This window comes from Tupaia chinensis, unplaced genomic scaffold (genome assembly GCF_000334495.1).
Source record: "Tupaia chinensis unplaced genomic scaffold, TupChi_1.0 Scaffold000355_1, whole genome shotgun sequence".
In the NCBI taxonomy this organism is placed as follows: Eukaryota; Metazoa; Chordata; class Mammalia; order Scandentia; family Tupaiidae; genus Tupaia; species Tupaia belangeri.
Window position 1 is genome coordinate 11781955 of NW_006159850.1, and position 25806 is coordinate 11807760.

The 25806-nt window shown below is 38.1% G+C and overlaps 1 protein-coding gene across 2 annotated transcripts in view; it reads right to left on the reverse strand.

Moving 5' to 3' along the window:
• The window catches only part of CNTNAP4 (contactin associated protein family member 4), a 278572-nt gene that overhangs the window by 53063 nt on the left and 199703 nt on the right, over nt 1-25806 (reverse strand). For both annotated transcript variants that reach the window (XM_027773495.1, XM_006152611.2), the window contains exons 11-15: nt 23467-23573; nt 19312-19431; nt 12152-12349; nt 6131-6287; nt 815-942 (exon numbers count right to left, since the gene is read on the reverse strand). In XM_027773495.1, coding sequence (XP_027629296.1) covers nt 815-942; nt 6131-6287; nt 12152-12349; nt 19312-19431; nt 23467-23573 — 710 coding nt within the window. The remainder of the gene's footprint in view (nt 1-814; nt 943-6130; nt 6288-12151; nt 12350-19311; nt 19432-23466; nt 23574-25806) is intronic.

The following is a 25806-nucleotide window of genomic DNA, read 5'->3' on the forward strand; positions in this document are numbered from 1 at the left end:
GAAAACCTCTATGTGTGTACAGCAGAACTATATCTGAATTCCAAAATTCTAGTTTACAGTGGTAATACATTGAAAACACAAAATAACATGTACCACTGGCTTTAAAAAAAAAACACATACAAATACACACACTAAAAACAATTGAGATTAGAGGTTGAAGTACACTTAATTAAACAGACGTTTTTACAAATACACACACTAAAAAAAATTGAGATTAGGGGTTGAAGTACACTTAATTAAACAGACGTTTTAATCCACCGATGTTCGGATTTTACTTCAGCCCTAAGAACAGGAAATTATCTGTGGAAGATAATGTGTATGGTGACATCTTTGACTGGACTAATATGCAGTGCATTCACGATGGGAAAATTCATTTGGTGTGCTGTAATGATACACAGTGATTGAATGTAATAAATAAATAAATAAATAAATAAATAAATAAATAAATAAATAAATAAATAAATAAAAGAATAGGAAATTCACATGAACTCATCACAATTTTCTATAACACTGAGGCTTTCCTACATCGATGATGGCATGAGAAATTTAGGAATGCTGAAACGTATTGATGAGCCAATCACTCTGAGATGCTCCGTGGCTTCTTTGACAATCTTAGCCACGTCTGCCACCGCAGCATTCATCGCAGGTTTTGAACGTCATGGAGGTACTGGTTTGTCAACTGACTGAATGTATTTTAGGCCTCACTTAGGTGTTTTCACAACAGGAGCCTGATGAATTACTGTGTGATGGAAACACGATGCTCACGTGACATCGCTCTCCTCAGACGTGTGGATGACACACTGTGACCACTTACTGTCTCCCCGGCAGAGCAGAGGGCCCAGTTTAAACGCTGCTTCCGAGTGCGGTCGGCCTGTGTCTGTAATCACTATCCTTCTTACCGGTAGATGTTCCTTATAAGAAAGGAATCCGGTGTCATTGGTCCTAAAAAAAAAAAAAAGTAGCAATAACAGAATTCTTAAAATGATTCTGATTGACATAATTATAAACAATAGCCCTTATTGCACTTCAAAACCAAGTTAAGCTAAACTAAATTTGCACACACAGAAAAGGAAGGATCCAGTTGTTCATCTGAGCGCATAAAAATGTTGTAACATCGGGAACCAGCAGTTAGCGTAATGGCTATGTTGCTGGATTCCCACGTAGTCGACCGTGGTTTGTGTCCCGGACCCAGTGGCTTAAAACTCACGCCGGGCACGTGTGCATGTGTGCCCAAGATCCCGAGAGGAGAATGGAGGAGAAGGGATTGCGGCGTGACCATCCCCCCCGGGGGGTGATTTCTCGCTTTCTGTCTCTATGTCTCTCTCTCTCTGTCTGGCGAGCGCACGCGCCCTATAGTGAAAATATCTCCCCCCCCAAAAAAAAATATTGTAACATTTCATTTTTCTTGTAGAGATTAAAATATAAATATAGAGGCCAGTAGATGACATAGTGGTTACATCACTGGACTCCCACATGGTCAACTGTGGTTCAAGTCCTGGATGCGGTGGCTTGAAACTCATACCAGGTGTTTGTGTGTGTGCGTGTCCAAGATCCCTGGAGGAGGATAGCTACGTGACCACCCCCACTCAGGAGTGATTTCTCACTTTCCCTCTCACTGTCTCTCTCTGGTAAGCACATGTTCCCTAAGGCAAAAACCTCTAGAAAAAAATTATATATAAATATAGAAAAAAGTATATGTTAAATGAGAATATAGTTGGGAATTTGTACCTTTTTTTTACCTTTTTTTTTTAACATTTTGACTGGAAGCGTTAATCCTTTAACATTTAATATAATAATTGATACTGTGTTTTTAAGTGTACCGTTTTGTATTTGTTCTTTTTCCTCCTCACACAATTTCTTGTATTTCTGCCTCTCTTTCACTGCCCCCTCTTGATTTATTCCATATTTTAAATTTAATTTTGTACTCCTTATTCACTCTTCAGTGAATTGTGTTTTATTGTATTTTAGCGCTTGCTTTAAAAATAGCAAAAAAAAAATGCATCCTTAATTTATCAGGTCTACTTAGGTTTTATGATGGATAACAATATCAGGTGTCAGAAGCTTGCTGTAATTTATTTAACACCCTTCATACACACACACACACACACACACACACACACTTACTGGTTCTTTGTGCTACTGTTGTAATATAAATTCATGTGTTATAAACTTTATGACAGAATTAACAGTGAATTCTTTTTCTAATCAAGGAGAATTTAAACACTGGCTTTTACAGTTACCACCATATTTACCATTTCCAGTGCTCTTCATTTTTTCCTGAAGATCTGAGTTTTCATCTGGTATTATTGCTCGTTATCCAGAAGAATATTGTTATTTCAGATGTTGTACTTCACTATTCTAAAATTTGTACTTGTTTCTTCCAGTAATTCTAATTTCACTTTTTAAAATACCCTCTGATTACTTACTGTGACTATTTTTACTTTTAATTATTTAAACACGCTTAGAATGGATGCCTTCCAGTTTTTGCCTGTCGATTCAAATGGCAGTACCACAGGGTGTGTCTAAATAATTACTCTTAATTTCTTAATATTAGATCAAAGTTTTCCCTCTTTCTAAGTTTGTCTACCTATTCCTTTCAAGAGAAAGAAAGAGGCAGGGGGCACCTCCAATCGGGTCTCCATGCCGTGATCCACATAAGGTTGTGCCACTGTGTCACTGTGCCACCAGGTGGCCTTTACTCTTCTGAAATATTTAGTAATTGTTATAATATTCTGAACATTCAAGGTAATAAATAAGAAAGATACTAGATTTTGTTATTGCCCACTAAAGATTCCATTTTTGTTTTCACAGGTGGTTAACTTACAACCTTATCGCAATATATTGTGGGTGACTGGTTTATGCCTCATTGGAGTCGGTCTGTGGCAGTTTTGGTCTAATTTTCAGTCTTATCTTTCAGTCCTGGGGTGCCATCTTTGCCAGAAACACACAGCACTTCCATCAGTTCTATGGAAAGCTGAAGGTTTATAAAGCCCATTTTTGTTAGTTGAGTTTTAAATTCCAAATCTGTCTCTCCCCTGGTAGTAGCTGCTAAAGTCACCATATAGCTTATTCCATTTTCCAGCCTGGCTGGAATGACTACACCTGGCTGGTATGACTCCCAATGCAAACGTGGTCCAAGGTCAGCTGTGGATCAGAGGAGCCCTTACACAGTGGACTCCCTCCAGGTGGCTTCCTCCTCTCTGGAAATTTGCCTTCCTCCTCAGTGGTCAATCATTCTGTCATTATCAAACTCTGCCCTCTGATATTTAAGCCAAAAATAAAAATAAAAATCTAGTATTCTCTCTAAGTTCTGGGCATCCCATGGCATGTGATATAGCAAGTCCCCTCAAGGGAAAAGCCACAGCACATACCTCACCCTCTCAGTTCCTTTCTTTCTTTCAAGGGTCAAAGGCACCCAGTTCCTACCTCCATGTGGTTGTTCTCCACTTACTTCAAGTAGTTATTTGTATACTATTTTACTTGGGTTTATAAGCATCATCTGAGAAGGGTTAGTTCTTGGCAAGCTACTTTATCATGGCAGAATTTAAGATGAGAACTTTCAAAAATTTTGTTTTATAGGTTGTTGTCATAGGGCATGTGTACTCACCAGAGAGAGATAAAGAGAGGGAAAGTGAGAAACCACCCTCTCCTCCATTCTCCTCTTAGAACTTTAGGCATGTACATATATGCGCCTGGCATGATTCTCAAGCTGTTGTGTCCTGGCTTAAACTGTAGTTGACCATGTGAAAGTCCAGTGCCTTAACCACCACACACCTGCTGACACCTCCCCCCCAAATCTATTTTTGGAGAGGTTTTCTGTGGGATTTTTTTGGGGGGGGGGGTTTTTTTGTTTGTTTGTTTGCTATAGGGCGTGTGCGCTTGCCAGACAGACAGAGACAGACAGAGAGACAGAGAGCGAGAAACCCCCCCCAAGTGGGGATGGCCACGCCACAATCCCTTCTCCTCCATTCTCCTCTTGGGATCTTGGGTACACATGCACACGTGCCCGGCATGAGTTTTAAGCCACCAGGTCAGGGACGCTAACCTCAGTCGACTACGTGGGAGTCCAGCAACATAGCCATTACGCTAACTGCTGGTCCCCACAATCTATTTCTAAAAGTTAGTTTAGGGGCCAGCAGGTGGCCATTGCTGGACTCCCTCATGGCTGACTGAGGTTCAAGTTCCTGGCCCAGTGGCTTGAAAATCACTCTGGGCATATGTGTGTGTATGCCCAAGATTCCAGGATGAGAATGGAGGAGAAGGGATTGCAGTATGGCCGTCTCCCCTGGGTGGTGATTTCTCCCTCTTCCTCTCACTGTCTATGTATCTCTTTCTGAAGCAAGGGCATGCACCCTATGGCAAAAACTTCTTAAAAAAATTTTTAAGTTAAACTAACAATGTATTGTGGAAACATTAGAACATTATTGGTGATTAGGTTAACTTTGCTGCTGTTATGCATTACCAGTCCCATTTTATTCATGTTTTACAATACAACATTACTGTGCAGGAATTTTTTGTGAAGGTAGCAAAAAATTTAAAAAAGTATTTTTAAAAGTGAGTAGAAGATTTGAAAAACCAGTTTGCATAAGAGAGATAATATTCTCTACGCCAAATGTGTAAAACTAAAAGTTCAATTATGACTCCATCTTACTCCATGTAAGATTCTTCCTTCTAGAATATTCTAAAGGTGTCTTTCTCTTTCCATATGTGTGTATATATGCACCTAGATGCACCCATACATATACACACACATATAAAAAACATAATCTTGATATTTGCCAATAAATAAATGAAATTTTGCATAATTCAAATTATGAGCGCAATTATTCATTCTATAATCAAATCAATCATATTTACAACTAACTATTACTGTCTTAAAAGACCATTCTTTGCAGGTGCAGTTGCTTAGTAATGAAAGATATACACATAGTGGGTTAAAATGTGAACATGAATTTTTAAAATATTTTTACTTTACAAATAAGAACAATGTATTGGGTCATCAGGAAAGTCATGATGCATTTTTGCATAGAAAAACAGAAAAATACATCATGTCTTTCCCAATGACTTAATATATGCCAACTCTAGTATCAAATATAATAAATATATTTTTAAATGTTTCAGATAAGGGAGAATATCAAGAATTTTGTTCTTAGAAAACTATTTTAAGTTCAATTTTTTTTTTTTTTTGGAGAGGTTTTTGCTATAGGGTGCATGCGCTCGCCAGACAGACAGAGACAAAGAGACAGAAAGCGAGAAATCACCCCCCAGAGGCGATGGTCACGCCGCAATCCCTTCTCCTCCATTCTCTTCTCAGGATCTTGGGCACGCACACACATGCGCCCGGCATGAGTTTTAAGCCATCGGGTCCAGGATGCGAACCGCGGTCAACTACGTGGGAGTCCAGTTAGCCATTATGCTAACTGCTGGTCCCTTTAAGTTCAATTTTTGAACTACTAAAATGTTACAGACTTTTAAAAATATATACATGTATAGTTCATTAGTTCTTTGTGACATAGTTTTGTTCTTTCTTTTTTTTTTTAAGAGAGATTTTTGATATAGGGCGTACATGCTCACCAGAGAAACAGAGAGACAGAAAGCAAGAAATCACCCCCTGGGGGAATGGCCATGCCACAATCCTTTCTCCTCCATTTTCCTCTTGGGATTTTGGGCACACATGCACATGTGCTCACAAGCCCTGGGTCCAGGACTAGAATGGTGGTCACTTACATGATAGTCCAGCACCTTAACCACTGTGCCACCTGCTGGCTCCACATACTGTGTCTTTTAAAAACTAACTAAATAAATGAACTACATATTAAAGTAATTGTGGGAAATTATAAGTTTACATGTTTAAAGTTTTTAAGGCAGATGATTGAAGAAATGTTCTTTGGTAGCTGGCTGGAAGTATATTTTGAAACAGGTGCCTCTATCTCAGCATATTATCAAAGTAAAATATATATACCTTATGGTACGTTTTCACAAAAACTCAAATACACATTGACTTTAACACTTAGGATCAGATTGCTGGTGACATGTTTCATCAAAACACACCTTTATCTACTTCCTTCAATTTATTCACTATCTACTTAAAAATACATTATCTCACATAAAGAAATCATATGGAAATTACCATTCATTTCGGTCAGCATCACAATTGCAGTAATACTGGGAATCAATGCAGGTCCCCTCTAATCCACAAGTACATTTTTGAGGATCTGGCAAAGAACCTCCCCAATAAGTTTGGGTTTCATTGGTTCTTCCGACCCACCAGCTCAGTTGGGTTCCATCTGAAAGACAAATGTGAGAAATGTAACATCTGCTGCATACCCCATTGCCTTCCATCCTTGTATAATACTTTTTGTCCTAAATCATCTTTTAAAAATGATTTTAAATCACTTTAAAATGAAACATTTATTTGATGGAATGATATTCTATACTTGATTTTAGCCAAAAGGCCAAGAGAGAGAGAGGGAGGGAAAGCAAGAAAGCATGCCTCCAGGTCTGGGACTCAAACTATGGTCTTCCATGTAGGAATTCAGCATCTTTAACCACCACACCACCTGCCAGCCCCCACGATGTAAGGGAATTATAAACAGCTTAACTGATGGCATTTCCTTGAGAAAGATTTTTTCAAACATGCTATTATTTAGGCTTAAATGATTGATATGATTTTCTCGGAGTAGAAAAGAAACTAGCAGTTCCTGTGTAATTTAAACATGATAGTAAAAATATGTATTGAGATTCACATGTGTGATTTCTTTACAAATAATTTTTGAAACAAACTGGCATCAAAATATAAACCACAGAAATTAACATACCAAAGCAAAATTGATTTGAAATCATAAAATGCCCATTAAAACATTATGGAATATTATGAAAAGTCACTGATTTCTCTCAACATGTTAATTGGCTTCTACTAGCTGTGTATTAAACATCAGGCAGAGTGCAGCACTTCCCTGTCATGATTTAAGATTTATTTGGAAGTATGTATTTTCTCTTCCATTTAATGGCTTGGCTATTTATTTGGAGACTACAGAAATAACACTGAAAGATCTTCGTGCCTGAAGCAAATATTATACTCAAACAAAGTTTCCCTTGGCCAAATATATCTCTTCCTATGATAAATGATCAGCGATCAGCTCCTTCTCTGAGTTAAGACGAAACATGATGCCAAGGAGCTGGAGCAAGGAATAAAACACTTAGGTGAGGAGTTTTAGAAAGGAGGTGAGACATATGGAAACATATCTTGAGGGGAGAGGAAAGTACAGGGGAAAAATCATAGTTATTTGCAAATCAGAACATGAGGGGAATATTAATGACAATGAATCAAGTCTGTTCCCCAAAGGTGCTTGATCATTTTGTGGTTGACTTTCAAACCTTTAAGTTGTCACCACAAGCCCCATTGAGAATCTGGCATTTTTACTAATTACTCCCTAACTTCCAAATGCCAATACTCATTTTAATTTTCTGTTGGAAAGCCCCTCAGCTGGTGCTGACAACCTCTCTCCCAGTGTTACTGCACATGCCAGTCCAGCCATGCCAAAAATAAAAATAAAAACTCGAGGAGTTAGTAGCAGAAGCTTGTGTTATACATAAAGCGTTAATATCTAAAAGCTTTGGGACCAGTTGATGGCGTAATGGTTACATCGCTGGACTCCCACATAGTCAACTATGGTTTGAATCCCAGACTTGATGGCTTAAAACTCATGCTGGGTGCATGTGCATAAGTGCCCCAAATCCTGTGAGGTGAACAGGGAGTGTGATTGCTTGCTTTCTGCCTCTCTGTCTCTCTGTCTCTCTGGTGAGTACCCTAGGGGGGGTGATTGCTCGCTTTCTGCCTCTCTGTCTCTCTGTCTCTCTGGTGAGCACATGTGCCCTATAGCAAAAAAGCTCTCAAAAAGAAAAAAAACCTACAATCTTCATACTCTTTTTATAATTGCATTATTAACCCATTGACAGAAGGCAAAGCCTACTTAAATCATTTAATAAATATAACTTATACTACTTAAGACATGTGTTCATAGATTGAACAGAAAATCAATCATTATTTCTAAATATTAAATCTTATGTTTACATTTAAATTTCTGATCTTCCCTGTGAAATAGAAATCACTGAATTTTTTAAAAATTATTTACTTAATTTAATTTATTCTCATTATTTTTCTTAATTTGCTATAGGGCATGTCTGCTTGCCAAAGAGAGAGAAAGAGAGAGAGAGAGAAAGTGAGAAAACTAGCCACCAGGTCCAGACTTGAACCATGGTCCGCCATGTGGCAGTTCAGTGCCTCAACCACTATGCCATCTGCTGTCCCACGCTGAATGTTTTAAAAGTGCCAGACATCTTTGGTCATACCACTTTTTAATATTAAATCATTTAAATAAATATGAAGATAAATTAAGAAAATTATGAAAAATAAAAATTTTTAAAATCAATGATTGCAATAGAATATCCTACCTCCCGTAATTAAAATCCTAAATGACTTCAGTATTCCCATTTTTTACCCTTCCAGTGTACTGAGTCACAGATTCACAGCTGCTAGAGACATTTTTATAAACATTCCACTTTACTCACCCACAATTATGGCATCATTATCACTTGAAACTGCTAAATCACTAAGATCTGAAACTCTAAATTTAATTTGTCTGACACCATTTTCCTGTTCTTCCTCCCCCCTTATATTTCTTACTGTGACCTCAGAATCTAAATTGTCTTCTCCCTTTTCAGGCTCTCTATCTCCAATCTATTCTACATAAATATGAGGGTCATCGACCTGAGAAAATTGTGTATTTAATAATTGTTACCTTCCTCCAATTCACAGCCTCCTGGACTTTCCTGTTTTCTTACTTTTGCTTCTCAAGCCTGACTGAAACACCTGGGAGCCTTAAAAGCAAAATAAAACAAAAAGATTCACAGGCCCTAGTAGCCATGAAGGTGGGATTTCTTCGTACTCTCTCCTTCCATGGACTTTGTCTGGGGCTTGCTCATCAACCCCTTGGGGAATGTGGTTTGGGATTCTACTAGAGTTCATAACTTCCACGATTGGCTTTCCTTCTGTCTTTTCTTCTGTTTTATTTTCCAGCTCTATTGAGGTATCATTGACAAATAACTAAGGCCTAATTGAGGATTACATTTAGCATGTACAACATGCTGCGTTAATTTAAGTATACATTGTGAAATGAGCACTATAGGCAAGCTAATTGGCATATCGACCACTTCACAAGGCTACTTTTTTGTATGTGGTAAGAATTCTCAAATTCTATTCCCTTAGGAAATTTCCAGCACAATACAGTATTTTTAATTAGAGCCATTATGTTTCACATAGGTCTTCAAAACATATCTATCCTGTAATTGTTAACATATCCTTTAACCAACATCTCCATATTTCCCCCTTCCAAGCCCCCCAATAAATAGCCTTCTACTACACTTGCATGAATTCAACTTTTTTTAGATTCCAAAAAATTGTGAGATCATGCAGTAGTTGTCTTTCTGTGTCTGACCTATTTCTTTTAGCATCGTATTCTCTGCTACTTAAAAAAAAAAAAAAAATAGCTACACTCCTATGTTCACTGAGTAGTATTCACAATAGCCAAGACACAAAATCACCTAAGTGCCCATTGACAGATGACTACAGACAATGTAATATGTATACATATATACACACACAAATGGAATCTTGGAATTGTCGGGCCATAAGTGGGAAGGGGATCATATCATTTGTGATAAGTTGGATGTGCCTAAAAGGACACTGTGTAAAGTGAAATAAGACAAACACGTGATCTCCATTTGCTCTCATTTTCTAAATAAAGAGCTCAGTTCATTTTGTTTCCCAGCATTACTTTACCCTTCTTCAATCCCTGCTCTCCTTAAAATATACCTCCAGATTTGCTTATCTTTTTTTTTTTTTTTGATTTTGAGGTCAATTTACAGCAACAAAGAACAATCGGTTGCACACAACACACTGTGTATGTTCACTGTCATCACAATGCCCTGGAGAGCCAGCAATGAGGGGGGCTCACTCTGTATTCATTACGTCACTCATTCATCACCACAGCCCTGTCACTCTGTATTCATTACGTCACTCATTCATCACCACAGCCCTGTGAGGATGGTATTGCTGGCCTCGTTTCAGAGAAGAGAAAACAGAGACTGAGATTTCATCATTTATGTATTCATCCATTTCATCAAAGATTCATCTATTCTAGTTCTATATTTAGTAAATGAGAGAGTTGGAACTTAAACTTAGCTCTCTCCCTACCTGTAAATTCTACACAATTTACACCACAATGGTCTGATCCTCATTCATAGATCAGATTGAAGCTTCACGAGGAGATAATATTTCATTAAGAACCAGTAAGATGGGATCAGAGCAGTACAAGGCTGGAGGAGGACATCCTGAAAAGAGAATAAAGAGGTGGAAGAGGAGGAGAGGGGAGAAAAGGAAGAGTTTGGGGGAACTCAGGCATAGGGCCAAAACTAATCTGATTGTATTAAGCGGGTAGAGAGTAAACAGGAGAGATGTTTAATTGGAAATGAAAGGTTCAAATGTCAAAGCAACAGTTCAGCATTTCTGTGGACGATCTGTATGACACATGGTATTTACATAAGAAATACATTTCAAGTTCTTGTCATTCTATTCTGGAACTGCAATCCCTCTTGGGAAAATAAACAAGAGCGGACATTTATGAAATGGATTTATTGTACAGATTTTGGGAATTTTCTCTAATTTCTAAAAAAAAGAATGCCTTGATAGTTTTTCTAGAAAACAATGTGTTGAGGAGTGGCATGAATACCGCAAGGTGAGTTCTGGAATCCAGGCAGAAGAGTCTGTATTGGCCCGGCAAGTCACAGAAAGGCAAGGGAGTTCCTTAAACAGAGTCATGTCTTGTATACAAGTGGGTTTCTCAAAAGTTATTTTTTTTCATAAAGATTAATCTTTGGGATTATACATTGGATGGTTGGTAGACGTGGAGAGATGACAAGCTCGGAGACCAGTTGGAAAGCTCTTGTAGTAATGTAAGAATTCAGTCAGGGACCAGCAGTTGGCATAATGGCTATGTCGCTGGACTCCCATATAGTTGACCACAGTTCAAGTCCCGAACCTGGTGACTTAAACTCACACTGGTCATGTATGCATACATGCCTGGGATCTCAAGAGTAGAATGGAGGAGAAGGGGTTGCAGCATGGCCATCCCCCGTGGGGGGTGATTTCTCACTTTCTGTCTCTCTGTCTCTCTCTGCCTTTCTGGCGAGCACATGTGCCCTATAGCTAAAATCTCTCATAAATAAATAAATAAATAAATAAATAGAATTCATCATTAAGATCCACTCTGGGGCTAGCTTCTCCAGAGTGGCTGGTAGTTAAGGCAGCCAGATCCCATATGGCCAACTATGCAATTAGAGTCCCAGACCCCATGGCTGGAGAAACACACACACACATGTGTGTGGTCAACATCCAAAATGAGGGAGATGTGGAGGAGAAGGAATCCCCCCATTAGGGATGCTTTCTCCTCTGAGGCAGGAGTGATGAGACCTGACATATTCTGACAGAAAGAGATGTTTTAAAGGGAAGAAACACAAAACCTTAAAACAGAATTGAGAAGCAGACTGATGATGAATAGTAGAATAAAAGAAAGAGTTCAGATGGTTTTCTGATTCCTACCTGAGCTACTGAATCAACTGTTTCTAGCTTTTTCTAATTTTCAATCATATCCAGAGGCTAACTGTCAACAATCCATGAAAAGAGTCACACGGAATAGTCACTTTCAAAAAACTAAGTCATATTTTTATTAGCTCTTTCCAATAATAACATAAACCCCTGTCGCTTGTCCTTTGTAAGTGATAAACACTGCATTCACTTAGTATCCAGGTGAAGCCATCACTGTTACACAGTTACCCGATTAAGGCTTGGGGAAAAAGTTTGAAAGCAATCAAGGCTTCGAACAAAGCTTGATGTAAATTGACCTTACTCATTTCTTCAGGCAAAAGCATCTCTGTGACTTGCAGACTGTGAAGTGTTTGCTAAGCGTCCAGGAAGCACACACCCTCACCGACTTTATGCCGCTGCCATGGCAGAATTAGAATCCCCAGGAGCTGTTGGAGTCAATTACCCCACGTGACGTGAGTAGAAGGACCGATGCCTCAGTTTCCTCACCTTGCTTATTTCTAAGCCGTGACTTCTTGCAGTAGTAGGTGAGCTCCTGCTCGCAGTGCTCCGCCCGGTGAATCGTGGTCTGGAGTTGTTCCATGCTGGCCGAGTACTCGAAAAACCCCACGTAGGGGTTCTCTGGGTTAGTATATCTGACTCGCGTTAAGTCAGAGCCGTTGTGCTGTATGATGGTCCATGAAGTTTCTTGTATGCAGAAATGGGGGAAGAAAGAGAGGAGACCATCACTAGTCTGCAAAAGTTAAAATAAATAAAGAAAATCAAAATCACCTTTTATCTGAGTCAAACTTTTCTAGTCATCAAACCTCTCTGAGAGGTAGAATCAACACAATTGGATTCTCCAAATTGTAAAATTATAGTAAAGTGATTCTGTTCCCTGATATATAGTCTATTGCCATGCATCTGCAGTGATTTTTTATTGTACTTTTTCATATAATTTAGCCAGGCACTATTAGAAAATCTGATATTTCATTTCATTGAATCAGATAGTCTATCTTTTTAAAGATGCATCATTATTTTCCTTCAAGAAATGAAAAAGCACTGCCTATTATTATTGCAAAACATTATTGATTGTTGACATACCCAGAATTCAGTGATGTTATAATATAAAAAGTACATATAAGAATTAATGAAATATTTCATATTACAAAATATAAGCAATGACTTGACTACACTTAAAAATTACTCGTTTTACCCACCCAAAAAAGTCAAATTCTTATAACCTGCATGTACGTTTCTTTAGTCAACATTTAACTATGAGTATACATCTATTACTTTTTTAAATCAAATGAGCAAATATTCACATTCATTCACGTGAGCTGCATAATGAAGCAATACAACAGGAAGTTACTCTTTTGAGTAGAACATGTCCGATGCAGCATCAACAACTCAACTGACACAAAAAAATTTTTGAAGTTTGACTCTCTACTAACTCTACTGGTTCCTGATTGTCTGCTCTCCATCTCACTGATAACCAAAACTACTCAGATGAATTGTACATTGTTTTTAACAGACAATAGACACATTTCATGTGTTCTTCAACTTTCCCTGTGATATACTTCTGGCTACATTTACTGTAATGTTAAGTGTGGGCATAAGAACAGATTAACAAAAGGCCTCTGGTTTAGTAGGCAAGAAACTGGTTGGATGTTGTCAAAACGCTACATCACATGTATTGGTTAGTTTCACAACTATTTTGTATTACAGGGGAATATCCAAAATTGAAAGAAAACAGGAATAACCCATAGTTAGTAGAATTTCCTCTCCTCTCTTTAGCTAATACATTCACATTGGTCAATCATCAAAACCAGACAAGGAGCTATACTCTGAAAAATTCACTATTGCCTGTGTCCCAGTCTTTGGAGTTGCTGCTGTTTTTTGTTTCTATCTTTGTTTTTGTTTTGCTATAGGACACATGCACTCATCAGAGAGAAACAGAGAGAGAGAAAGAGGGAGAGAAACCATCCCCTCAGGGAGGATGGCCATGCCGAAATCCCTTCTCCTGTAGCCTTCTCTTGGGATTTTGGACATGCACATACATACTCCAGGTGTGATTTTCAAGCCACTGGGTCTGGAACTCAAGCCATGCAGCCGGCCATGTGGGATCCAGTGCCTTAACCTCCATGCCACCTTCTACCTCCAGTCTTCAGAATTTTAAACACCGAAGCTGACTAACTGGGGCAGAGAACAAACTTGACAGACTCACCGCTGTCCATGTAGGGGACATTAAATCCCTATAAACAGCAACTGCTATGCTTGTTTCCTTTCCCCTGGCATTTCAGCTGATCATAGAGCTTTATTGGTGGAATGCTTTTTTCAAAGACAAGGATCTATCAGCTCAAGAAATTAAACTAATTGATGGGTAGCCAGAATATAATGCAGAGACCATAAGGAGATCCAAGTTGTAGAGCTGGCGTGGGTTTTTATCCTCAGGAAAATCTGAGCCATTTGGAACATCAATTGGCAAAACTAGAACATGATGTTAACAAAGTCAACCTCAAGTACTGGAAGTTTAAGATTATTATCACCCAAGCCACTGCTGTACTCAGCTTTGTGGTCCAGGAGAACTGTACACCTTGTCCTATGATTGGTCAAAGGCATGCGCATGAAGAAGCTTAACTCTAGCTGAGTAGCCACTGAAAGAGCAGAACAAAACAGCTGCTCAAAGCCTCTGCCTCTCTGCCTTTTGGGTTCCATTAAGAGGGACTCCCCTATGGTTTGAGATCCATGGGTCACAATTAAAACAGGATTCTAAAGGCTTTTGAAGGTGCTGTAAGAGACTAAAGATTACAGTGCATGGCAACTCTTAAAGGGCAGCTTACATAAATGTTTCCTTTTGAAATTCTAAAATATTTCAATGTCATAATAATCATGTTTCTGTAAGTGATTTTTAATAGAAAGGATTAGAAAATATGCAGTTAAATGGATGCTACACTTATCAGATCATCAATTTCCAGGGCAAAGGAGACACAATGAACTGAGCACAATAGATGTCGAGCAATAGAAATGAGTATCCCAATAGTCACTTCCTGTGTTTGGTTATTTGGGGAAATCTCTGAAATCTTCAAACCTAATGCCTCTTTAATGTTCTTTCAGACATGGCTATTATCTGAGGCATCTGCAAACATTTATTTAGGAAGAACAACTGTAAAAATCATAGACTTCATCATCATTACTGATTCAATATTTTGTGATTGATCGATATTTTATCGGTCTTTCCCACTAGTCTGTGTGCTCTATGAGAACAGTGACAGTGTCTGATAAGCAAATCACAGAATTCTTCACTGCAGAGCACAGAGGCTTGGCTTATCATGTAGAAAACATTAGTCGAGGAAATGAGAGAATAGATGAATAAATGAAAACAATGCAGTGTCTGGGTTAGAGCGCAATTTTTCAGGTTATCTGATTCTGATTTGATGGTGGTTTTGAAATGTTCATTACCTGTGAGCTGTTTTGTAACTGAAAATTATAGATAACTGCTAGGATTGTGACAGAATGCTGTCTAACTACTTGCAAGTTAATGAGTTCTCCTGCCACGTATACTTTAATTATCTCTGTCTATTATTTGTCCATCTGTCTGTTTGTTATCTTTCTGTATCTATTATACTTAACAGACGTAGGGGGGCCTCTGTATCAGGAACCATTTATTCACAGAGAATCTTAGCAACACCAATTCCTCACACCCTAATCTCCCCCACGCTGATTCAATGATTCAACCCCACATATTCCCCATATGCATGCAGGAGTTGCACCCCAAAAGGAGGAATCCTAAAATGATTAGACTTGGATCTTACAGAGGTTGGCTGGAATACTTTATTTCCCTCTCCTCCTTAGAGTGACAGAAGGACTTTGACCCTGGAAAGTAATAAATCTTCTGGGGAAAGAAGGTACAGGTCCTCAGGTTTTTATTGCTTTTAGAAAGATAGGCAAATGTACTGGGGAAAGTAAGTTAAAATCCCTCCAAGATAGCTCACTCTCACTTCTAAGATGTATTTGTATTTAATCATCCTTTAACGTAGGTGGCCAGATTTTTTTTTTTCTGCTTAAAAGGAAAGACATGATTTTCTTACAAGCCATTCTTGTCTATAGACAGGAGACTTCCTCCAGATATAGTTTCTACCTACTCCTTTCCTTCACTGTGGAAGGTTGCTTTCCTTTGCACATTTATATCAATATTCCTGATATATAGATGTGTCTGTGCTTTGGATTCTCCTTTGAATGGGTTGTTAACATCTTACCAATGTCTTCCTTAATAATAGATTAAACAAAATCTTTAAAATGTGTTTCTTAGCTTTCATTTTTCTATTTGTATGAGAGTCATGATTTTGCTTCTTGAAAACTCTCCTTTACTAAATGCAACGAGAGTTACAGGGTAAGGGGATATAGAGAAATGAGTAAGGAGACATGGCTGAAATAGAACAATCTATAAAGTTTAAAAATAGAATGGTAGTTTGGGGCTACTGGTGTCTCTCCCTGAAGAGATTTTTAATAATATGAATTGTAAATAAAGTAAGAGAGTAATTAAGAACTTGATTTACTTTAGGCTGACTGCTATTTTTCAGTGTGATGACAGTGTAAAGAAAAAACATGCTGTTAAGGCAACCCGGGTGCAAAGCTTGTATTGCTTTGTGCTTAATAGCTGAGGGTGAAAGATGTGATAAAGACAAGTGCGGTGTTAAGGAAAGCAGGGCAGATGAGGGAGAACATTCTGGAATACAATGTGTAAACAAGCCTGCCTTTGAATAATGACAGCTAGTTATTAACCCTTATGGCTATTAAGGAGGGCTTCATTATTGAAATCTCTAAAGTAAGAACAATTAGGCTTCTATAACTCACTGAATTATCCCAGGAGCCCCTATCTCTGAATCCAAGGGCTGTTTGTTAAAAATTCAGAGACCCAGGTCTCTAAACTTACTGACTCAGAAAAACAAAACCCAGGAGTCTTGGTAAAGGTGCAGTGGAAATGGGGGAGTTTAACCCATGGAATTTTCCTTTTCAGAAAAGCGTGAAAGCCACTGCTCCAGCTCTCATAAATTTCTCCCCTCTCAAACAGTCATCTTTATGCAATGTTTGGTAATGAGAAAGCTGTTGAACGTCGAACTGCTTCATTAGAGGAAAAGCAACAAGTTGAGTGTAGAAGAAAGCAGCCACTGGCCCACTGCTGTAGCACGCACTGGCAGACACCCCCACTCATCTCCCGAATGTCCTCTGATAACCTCACCGAAGCCCACTTGACCCCTGCATGCTTCGCGTGTGTTTTTCCCCTTGGTTCTATGACCATTAGGCTTCATCTCACAAGTTAGTTTATAGGACACGGAATTTGTTCTTTTCTGTTCTTTGACTTTCTCTTACCTTCTTTTTTTTTTTTTTTTTTTTTTGGGGGGTTTTTTTTATTTAAGGGGGCGGGAACTTACAGAGACAGACAGAAAGCAAGAAATCACCCCCCAGGGGGGATGGCCATGCCACAATCCCTTCTCCTCCATTCTCCACTCGGGATCTTGGGCACGCACAGACACGCGCCCGGCGTGAATTTAAGGCATCAGGTCCAGAACTCAACCGCAATCAGCTACATGGGAGTCCAGCAACATAGCCACTACGCTAACTGCTGGTCCCTCTTACCTTTTCTATGTAAATGTCTATATGATCTGTACTGACACACGCGTACATGCACACATGCACACACACCATCTTTTAAAAGTTCATGGAAAATGTGTATGATGAGAAAAATCTATGCATGGATTTCAGCAAAATAAATTCATATTGGCACCAAAGTGAATTCATACTTCAATGCCATTTTTCAAGAAACTTTTTGAATAGCTTTGTATATGACAGGTCTTCATAGAGTACATGAGAAATGCATGTTATAAAAAGACTACACATGAACTTCAAACTTTTTTTGCTCCCTACTAACTTGTTACAAAATGTCTGAGTAAGTTCTAGTTTGAGGCACTAAGAAGGATAAGACCTCAGTTTGAAAAGATCCCCCATCAGAACAGTAAGAATTCTGATAAAATTAAAGCAATAACAAACATCAAACGTATGGTAAATCTTGGGTGGAAGAACAGTGAAATCATTGCTTTATGAAAAGTTTATGGGGACAATGTCCACCCCCATAAGCAATTTACAAATGGACAACTTGTTTTAAGAAGGGACAAGACAATATTGAAGATACCTATTCACATTCATTTGCAAGGAAAAAATTAATTTTGTTCATGCCCTAATTGAAGGAGAGAGTTGATTAACAGCAGAACCAATAGCCAACATCACAGGCATTTCAACTGGTTCAGTTTACACAATGTTGATTGGAAAACTAAAGGTAAGCAAATTTTTTGTTCAATGGGTACCAAAATTGGTCCAGATCAGCTGCAGACAATAGAGCTTTCAGTGGAAATTTTAAACAAGCAGGTCATGTGGGAGCCAGATCCCCTAACCATTAGACCATTAGATCACAGGGCCAGCCCTATTTAGGATTTTAATTTATCTAAACAACATTTTATACTTGTCTATATAGAAGCTTTGTACATCTTTTGATTTACTGCCATGTGTTTGAGATGTTTTTGATACTATTGAAAATATAATTTCTAGAAGATCATTTTCTAATTGCTTATGTGATATACAGAGATAAAATTAATTATATATTCATTAAACATCCAATGACAATTCTAAATGTTAAGTTTTTCTGTAGACTATCTACAATATTGATAACATATAACCTAGTCATCTATGACTAGTGAGAATCTTAGTTCTTCTTTTTCAATATTTACAAATTGTATTTCTTTTGTCTGCTTTGTTGTAATGTTTAGGATTTCTACTGCAATGATGAACAGAGTGGTATTTATGCTAGTTACAGCGGGAAAGCTATAAATGTTTCACCGTATACTGTGATAAATACTGTACACATTTGTGAATACTCTTTATCAAATTAAAGGAATTTGCTTTTACTGGTAATTTACTGAGTTTTTCTTCTTTATTATGAATGATTGCTGAATTTAATCAAATACATTTTTTCATTACTGTTAAATTCTATGTAAATGTATGTAAGTAAAGAATTGAGAAATAAACTTCATGTTTCATACATATAAAAAATAAAAAACTTTTCAAAGCTGTCATGTATTTTTCTCCAAAAACTAAAGTCTATCTTTCTTGTTCGGGAGTATAACAGGAAACACATTGTTAAATGTTCTACACAGATGCAACATGCATAGAAAATGACAGCATTTTGGGACCTGCAGTTGGCATAATGGTATGTCGTTGGACTCCCATGTAGTCAACCACGGTTTGAGTCCTGGACGTGGCTTAAACTCACGCTGGACATGTATGGTGTGTGCCCAAGATCCTGAGAGGAGAATGGAGGAGAAGGGATTGTGGTGTGGCCATCCTCTCTGGGGGGGCGGGGGGGGTTTGTCCCTCTGTCTCTCTCTGTCTTTCTGCTGAGCGCACTCGCCCTATAGCTGACCACCCCCCACCAAAAAAAAAGACAGCATTTTAAAATCATTGCCATTTAACTATATTTTTAAGGTTTGTTTTACTGAACAACATACATTCTAAGCAAGTTGCAAATTAGATCAGCTTTCTACTTATTTCATTTAATTTTGTGTATTTAAGACATTCATACAAATTTAACTATAAAATGAAGTCGATGAACTCACCAGTCATATTGCAATATAGAAGAAAAGGTTCCAGGGGACCACTTCCATCTGAATCTATGTAGTAAAATCCTGAAGTGTTTCCTCTGTGCTTATAAGCTTCACATGACTGCTCATAGATAGCTGTGGGGAGGACATGGATCATCATAAATGGAACAGTATCAAATGGATCTCTAAAATTTTTATTTGGACACAAAATACTCCAAGTCTTGAAATTTAGCATACATGACCAGAAGAAAAGGTAAAATTTACTTTTAAAAAATGCATTCTTTTTGTAAAATTAATATGGATTAAAGTGATTCCGTAGGAAATATAAGAAGAAGGTTTTATTTTATGACTTTTTTTAATGACAAAATGAAAATGAAGACTCGGTCAAAATGAAATTTTAGCTTATTTTTGCATTAGGGAGGATAAAGAAGGCTGGCATTTAAATGTTAAGGTTCTTATAAGCATAATGTTATAGATTGTGCCATCCATTTTGAAATTTTCAGCCTTAGTATCACCTTGTGATAAACTAACATCTGATGTACAATTCGTGTAATGTTCTTACTTCACCTGCTGTTATATGATAATCATATAATAGAAATATTTTAAATAGTGTTATAACTACTCCTTTTTCATATAGAATTAACTATATGTAGACTTTTTATCAAAAAAAAACAAATGTTATTCACAAAGCTCCTTAAAACCTACTTAAAAAGTAATTTACAAAAGAAACTTTTTCTAATGCTCTATGATGATAACTCAAGATTATTAAAATTCAAAGCACACAAAATATTTGCATGAAAGATGCCCCCAAGTGGGCACGATGTGTTTTGATCCATAACGGATGTTCTTATTATACAATTACATATTTTCCATGTGAAAGGTTTGATATTAACACCTGTATATAATGCACACCTTTTATTAAACAGTTGGCCAAATGTGCCAATAACATTCATTAAGCGTTTTTACACTGAGAAATGAGAAATAAACAATCCCCTGAGTAGCCTTTCTTGAATCTATTTTTTAATTTCTCAAATTATGCTAATGTGTTTAGACAGCATGAAATAATATGGCTAGTTTGTTCAACATTATAAAATTTTCCAATAATCATATAAATTGACTTCCCTACTTTCCACAATCTGATGGTTTTAGTTTGTTCCTATTTCACGTTACATACATGGAAGTATAAATGTGGGTTCTTTGCCATTCACATTTGCAATTCATGCACTGAAGTGGCATGTAAAACTGGTAACTTTACAGATTTCTAGAGGAACATACATATGTTCACAACTGCCTTGAAAGAAGTTGGCAGTGTATGCATGTAACTTTGGGGTGAGGATTGGTATTGTGAAAGTCACATGATTGAATGAGGGTAATTAGAAGGACTTTTGCTTTATGAGTATTGCCTGACTTCATAACACAACAGTTTAATGTGTCATTTCCTCATAAAACCTTTTAAAATACTTCATTTCTGCCTCTGTACTGCAACCAGGTCTCTCATGCTGGCCCCAGTTCTCAGAATGGTTATTGGCAAAAAAAGGCTTCAGTTTGGTCTGGACTACCCGCTCAGGAGCCTAATTAATAAACTATCTCAATTACCAGATCAAATGATGAGTAACAGATAATACAAACAAATAAACAAACAGAAATCCCACCTTTATCATCCAATTATTTTCCTTGGAGTTGTTTGTTTCATTTTTAGATCCAGTTATTTACAACAATTATAAATAAATAATTGTGGGACCAGCAGAAGGTGGAATGGTTACTTAACTGGATTCTCATGTAGTCAACTGTGGTTCAAGCTCCAGACCAAGAGGTTTAAAATCCATGCAGGGCACATATGCATGTGTGCCCCAAATCCCAAGAAGAATGGAGGAGAAAGGATTGTGATGTGGCCATCCCTCCAGTGGGGGTGATTTCTCACGTTTTGTCTCTGTTTCTCTCTGTCTCACCAGCAAGCACATGTACCCTACAGCAAAAATCTCTCTAAAAATAAATAAATAAATAATTGCTCAATTAAAAGGTATTCAATGACTTTTTGTTTTGCATTAAAATGGGGATAATGGTAAATACAAAAAACTAACTTTCCCTCTTTCTATCTTTCTCTGCTCTCCAGTGAGTGTACATTCCCTGTAGCACACTAAACAAACAAACAAACAAACAAACAAAAAACGAAACTATACTGCTCCTCAACAGTGACCTGAGTCAAATAAGTTGGCCTCTGGCTCTGGTTATGGGTGAGGTATTGTTTCATTACCAGCATTAACAACATTCATCATGAAGCCTCAGGGGTTTCTGCAATATGTATGATTGATGCCTCGGAATAACTCTGACTCTAGTGGCCATTTTTAGTGTGCTACAGGGTATGTACTCTCCTGATTATGCCCTCTCCCACCTTGACTCAGGACTGCCAAGGGCCCGCAGTGGAGCCCCTGGGGCTCCAAGTATACAAAAATAAAATGGCATTCGCCTCACAACACACGCAGGTGTTTCATCAAAAAGGAAATTGCATGGCTAGTAACACGGGAGAAGGGTATTAGTCATGACCCCAGGCCCCAGAGCATGATTTCATGTGTTCACATCCTTATTCCACCTCAACTCTTGAAGGTAGCATTGGACAAGATGATTAATGTCTCCCTGTGAGTTCATGAATAAATTAGGGATAATAATAGTCCTCACTCACTACAGTGGTCATCAAATTAAATGTGTTGAGACATATAAAACATTACATGAGTACCTGACATTTAGAGAGTACTCAATAAAATTAATTATTAGGTCTCATAATCATCATCCACCACCCTTAACCGCATCACTTTCATTAAACAGGGTTTCAAGGGAACCTAGGGACTATCTAATGATAGAGACTGAATGTACTTCCCCAAAATATAAATTTGAAACCTGCCTTCCATGTGATGATATTTGGAGAGGGAGCCTTTGGGAGGTGATCAGGTTATGAGAATGAAGCTCTCCTGATGAGATTAGTGCTCTTATTAAAGAGATCCCAGCAAGCTCTCTAAACCCCCCATCATACGTGGACACAAGGAGAAGAGAGAAGCCGATGAACTTGAGAGCAGTCCATCACTAGACACCAAATGGTCAGCACCTGGATCTTGAACTTCCCAGCCTCCAGAACTGTGAGAAATATATTTCTGTGGCTTATAAGCCACTCTGCCTCCGTGATTCTGTTAGAGCAGCCCACAGAGACAAGAACACCTGGTTTCTCTCTCTTTCAAGAAGTTTTTGCCTTAGGGTATGTGAACTTGCTGGGGGGAGAGAGAGAGAGACAGACACAGTGAGAGGAAAAGTGAGAAATCACTCCCTAAGGGGGATGGCCATGTCACAATCCCGTCTTCTCCATTTTTCTCCTAGAATCATGGGCACACATGTGATTTTCAAGTCACCTGGGTCCAGATTTGAACTGCGGTCAGCCATGTGGGAGGCCAGTGATGTAACCGCTTTATCATTTGCTGGTACCCACCTAGTCTCTATAATAGTTAACCTCTGAATCCCCATCGTACAAGTCACCCCCCTACAGCAGTCCTTCTCCCCCAAGGCTATTCCCAAGAGCCTATTTGACTGTACAAACATTAAGAACGTGATAACTGAACACGTTTCCAGTTACACTGTGCCTTCCAGAGAGTGTAGTCAACATACTAATTCAAGTAACTGCGACTGCTTCAGTAACTGAGCAAGATATTAGACCACATACTCCGCAGCGTGTTTTACTCTTTCATCCTTGCCTACCTTTCTGTTTTCTATGCATATCTTCCCTTTTTCAACTACTCTACTCTCTTCTCTCCTGTTTTATATTATTTTTTAATTTATTTTTCCATAAACTCTTATTTACATTTTATTGTACATCTTTGTGGGGTACAGTATGGTTTTTCAAAGCATGCGTGCAGTGTGCCATAATCAAATCAAGGATAATACCACATTCATTATTTTCAACAAAGAATGCTGTATTATTATACCTTCCTATAAGCGACCTTGGCTCCTTCATGAAATGAAGTAGGTGGAACCCATACGTTTGAAACCAGACGGGGGCTAAAAGCAAGGGTTTTATATTCCAGCGTGCAGTTGCTCATTCAGACTCATACACACACAGCGATGCAAAGGGGAATGGGATGAGGGGATCCTCACAGGAGCGAGGATGAGCAGGTGTGCTCTACTTACAGTTATGGCAAGTGGCACCCCCGTAGCCAGTGTTGGTACAATTACAGTGGAAGGTACTCCAGGACTGAGAGCATTCACCCCCGTGCTCACAGTAGTTGGGCAAACACCTGGAAGGAGGTGCAGATACAATCACCACTTTTCATTCTTAGATACCATTAAGTATGGCTCATTTACACATCGTGCTGGCAAGAAAGATGTCAACCATAACATAAAGAGTAAATGTAACATGACAAATGGTTCTCACGTCTACTGTTAAGGTACTTTAATCACAGAACTAAACCTTAGATCAATAAATTCATCAGAATTCAGACAATTCTCAGGTAGACATAGCTGCTTAATTTTCAGTATGTCTCACCATTTGAGCAGAGCCCCTTTTTTCTCCAAGTGACACAATACGAATTCAACATGTTGTCACGAGTACGTGAAATAACATTTTATCACATTGAATTACTACATTATTCTGATATTGAAAGAAAGAATAGAGAAGAGGGGAAGAAAGAAGGAAGTGGGAGGGAAGAGCATCTTTTTCCACTTGGCGTGTATATCAAGGAACGCGAACTCCATGTAGGGCAGACTTACAAATTCCTAGCAGTGTGTTGGGGTGTTGGGGTGTGCTTGGGTGCTGCTCTATTCCCACAGGGGCTCCCAGAGTGTTTTAAATTTTCAAGAGAAATGACTGCCATGCTCAGCATCTGTCAAACACAATGTGACTTGCTAGCTCGAGGTAGTTCAGTTTCAACATTAGATCTTAATATATTCCTTTTAATCACATCCTATCTTCGAGAAGTTAGATTTGTAGTAATTGAATTTTTTTAAGTAAGTATCTTGTAAAATTAACATTGAACAAAAACATGAGGGCAGTGGTGTCTGATCAGGCTTTGAAAATTTGTGCAGTGTCCAAATTTTCATGACAAATCATTAAGTAAGTAATTGTGTTTAATTTTAAACAAATAAAAATATTCTAATGATGTATGTCACTTTTTAAATACATTTTATTATGTATATTTATGATATACAGCATGATATTTTGGGATACATATAAATAGTTAAAAAGTTACTATAGTGAAGCAAATTAATGTACTCATTATCTCCTTTTTCATTGTTTCTGAGCCAAGAGCCACTAAAATCCACTCATTAGCATGAACCCCATACACAGTATGATTTTCTTTTTTTAATTTATTTTACATATTTAATCACAATAGATCACTTAGTTTGTAAAGTGAATTTACCCATATGAATACACTTCACGCCATTCCAGTTCAGGGTACAATTCATGTTATCATCAACAGATTATCAGACGTCCATTTCTATGTCCCATAAATTTCTTGCCTCTCTATTTTTCTCCTTAATTTCTTTCTTCATACTCTCCCCCTTCTCCCATCTTCTTCCCACACTGTCTTTGGTATCCCTAACCATTTTCCATGCTTTTATATCCTCTAATCTTTTAGTTTCTGGCATACAGAGCAGTTAGTCAGTATATGTTAAGTGGAGACATACAATGTCTCTCTTTCATAGCCTGGCTTGCTTCACTCAGCAGTAAATCTTCAGTATGACTTTCTCATCTACAGTCCTCATATTGTACATTAAATCTCTACACTCATCCCATTCTTTCAGAGTTACTGAATTGTTAGAATATGAAAATTTATTAAATTGCTCGAACATAATCCACTATTTAAAGCAGCATTAGGTGTATCTTTTGGCTTAGGAACGCAGTGAAAAATTACTGAGACACAGAGGGCACCATGGATGAAAACATCTGGTATCAACTCAAATAGCCCTGATATCACTGATGCGTTTTAGGATTTTGAATGTGATATATTGAGACCAAGGTTCAAAATGCTCTCATTATCATAGAATAAGAAAAAATAAATTATAAAACCTGTCAAGAATAGATTCATGATGGAATTTCTACCATCACCTTGGTTAAAATTAAGGATGGGAACTTCAGGTTTTGTGTATAGAATGTTTCTAATTTTAAACTGAAAATAATGTTACAGGTTTTTACCTGATTTATAAGGGCTGGCTCAGAGAGTTTTAACATTCCCTCAGTAGTCAGCCATGTGAAGTCTGGCTCTCTTAACCACTAGGTTATAAGACCAGCTTACTGGGACCAGCAGTTAGCATAATGGCTATGTCGCTGGAGTCCCATGTAGTCGACTGCGGTTCGAGTCCCAAACCCAGTGGCTTAAATTTACATTGGGCATGTGTGCATGCGTGCACAAGATCTTGAGAGGAGAATGGAGAAGGGATTGCAGCGTGGTCATCCTCTCCTGTGGGGGTGATGGGTGATTTCTCCCTTTCTGTCTCTGTCTCTCTAGCGAGCACGTGTACCCTATAGCA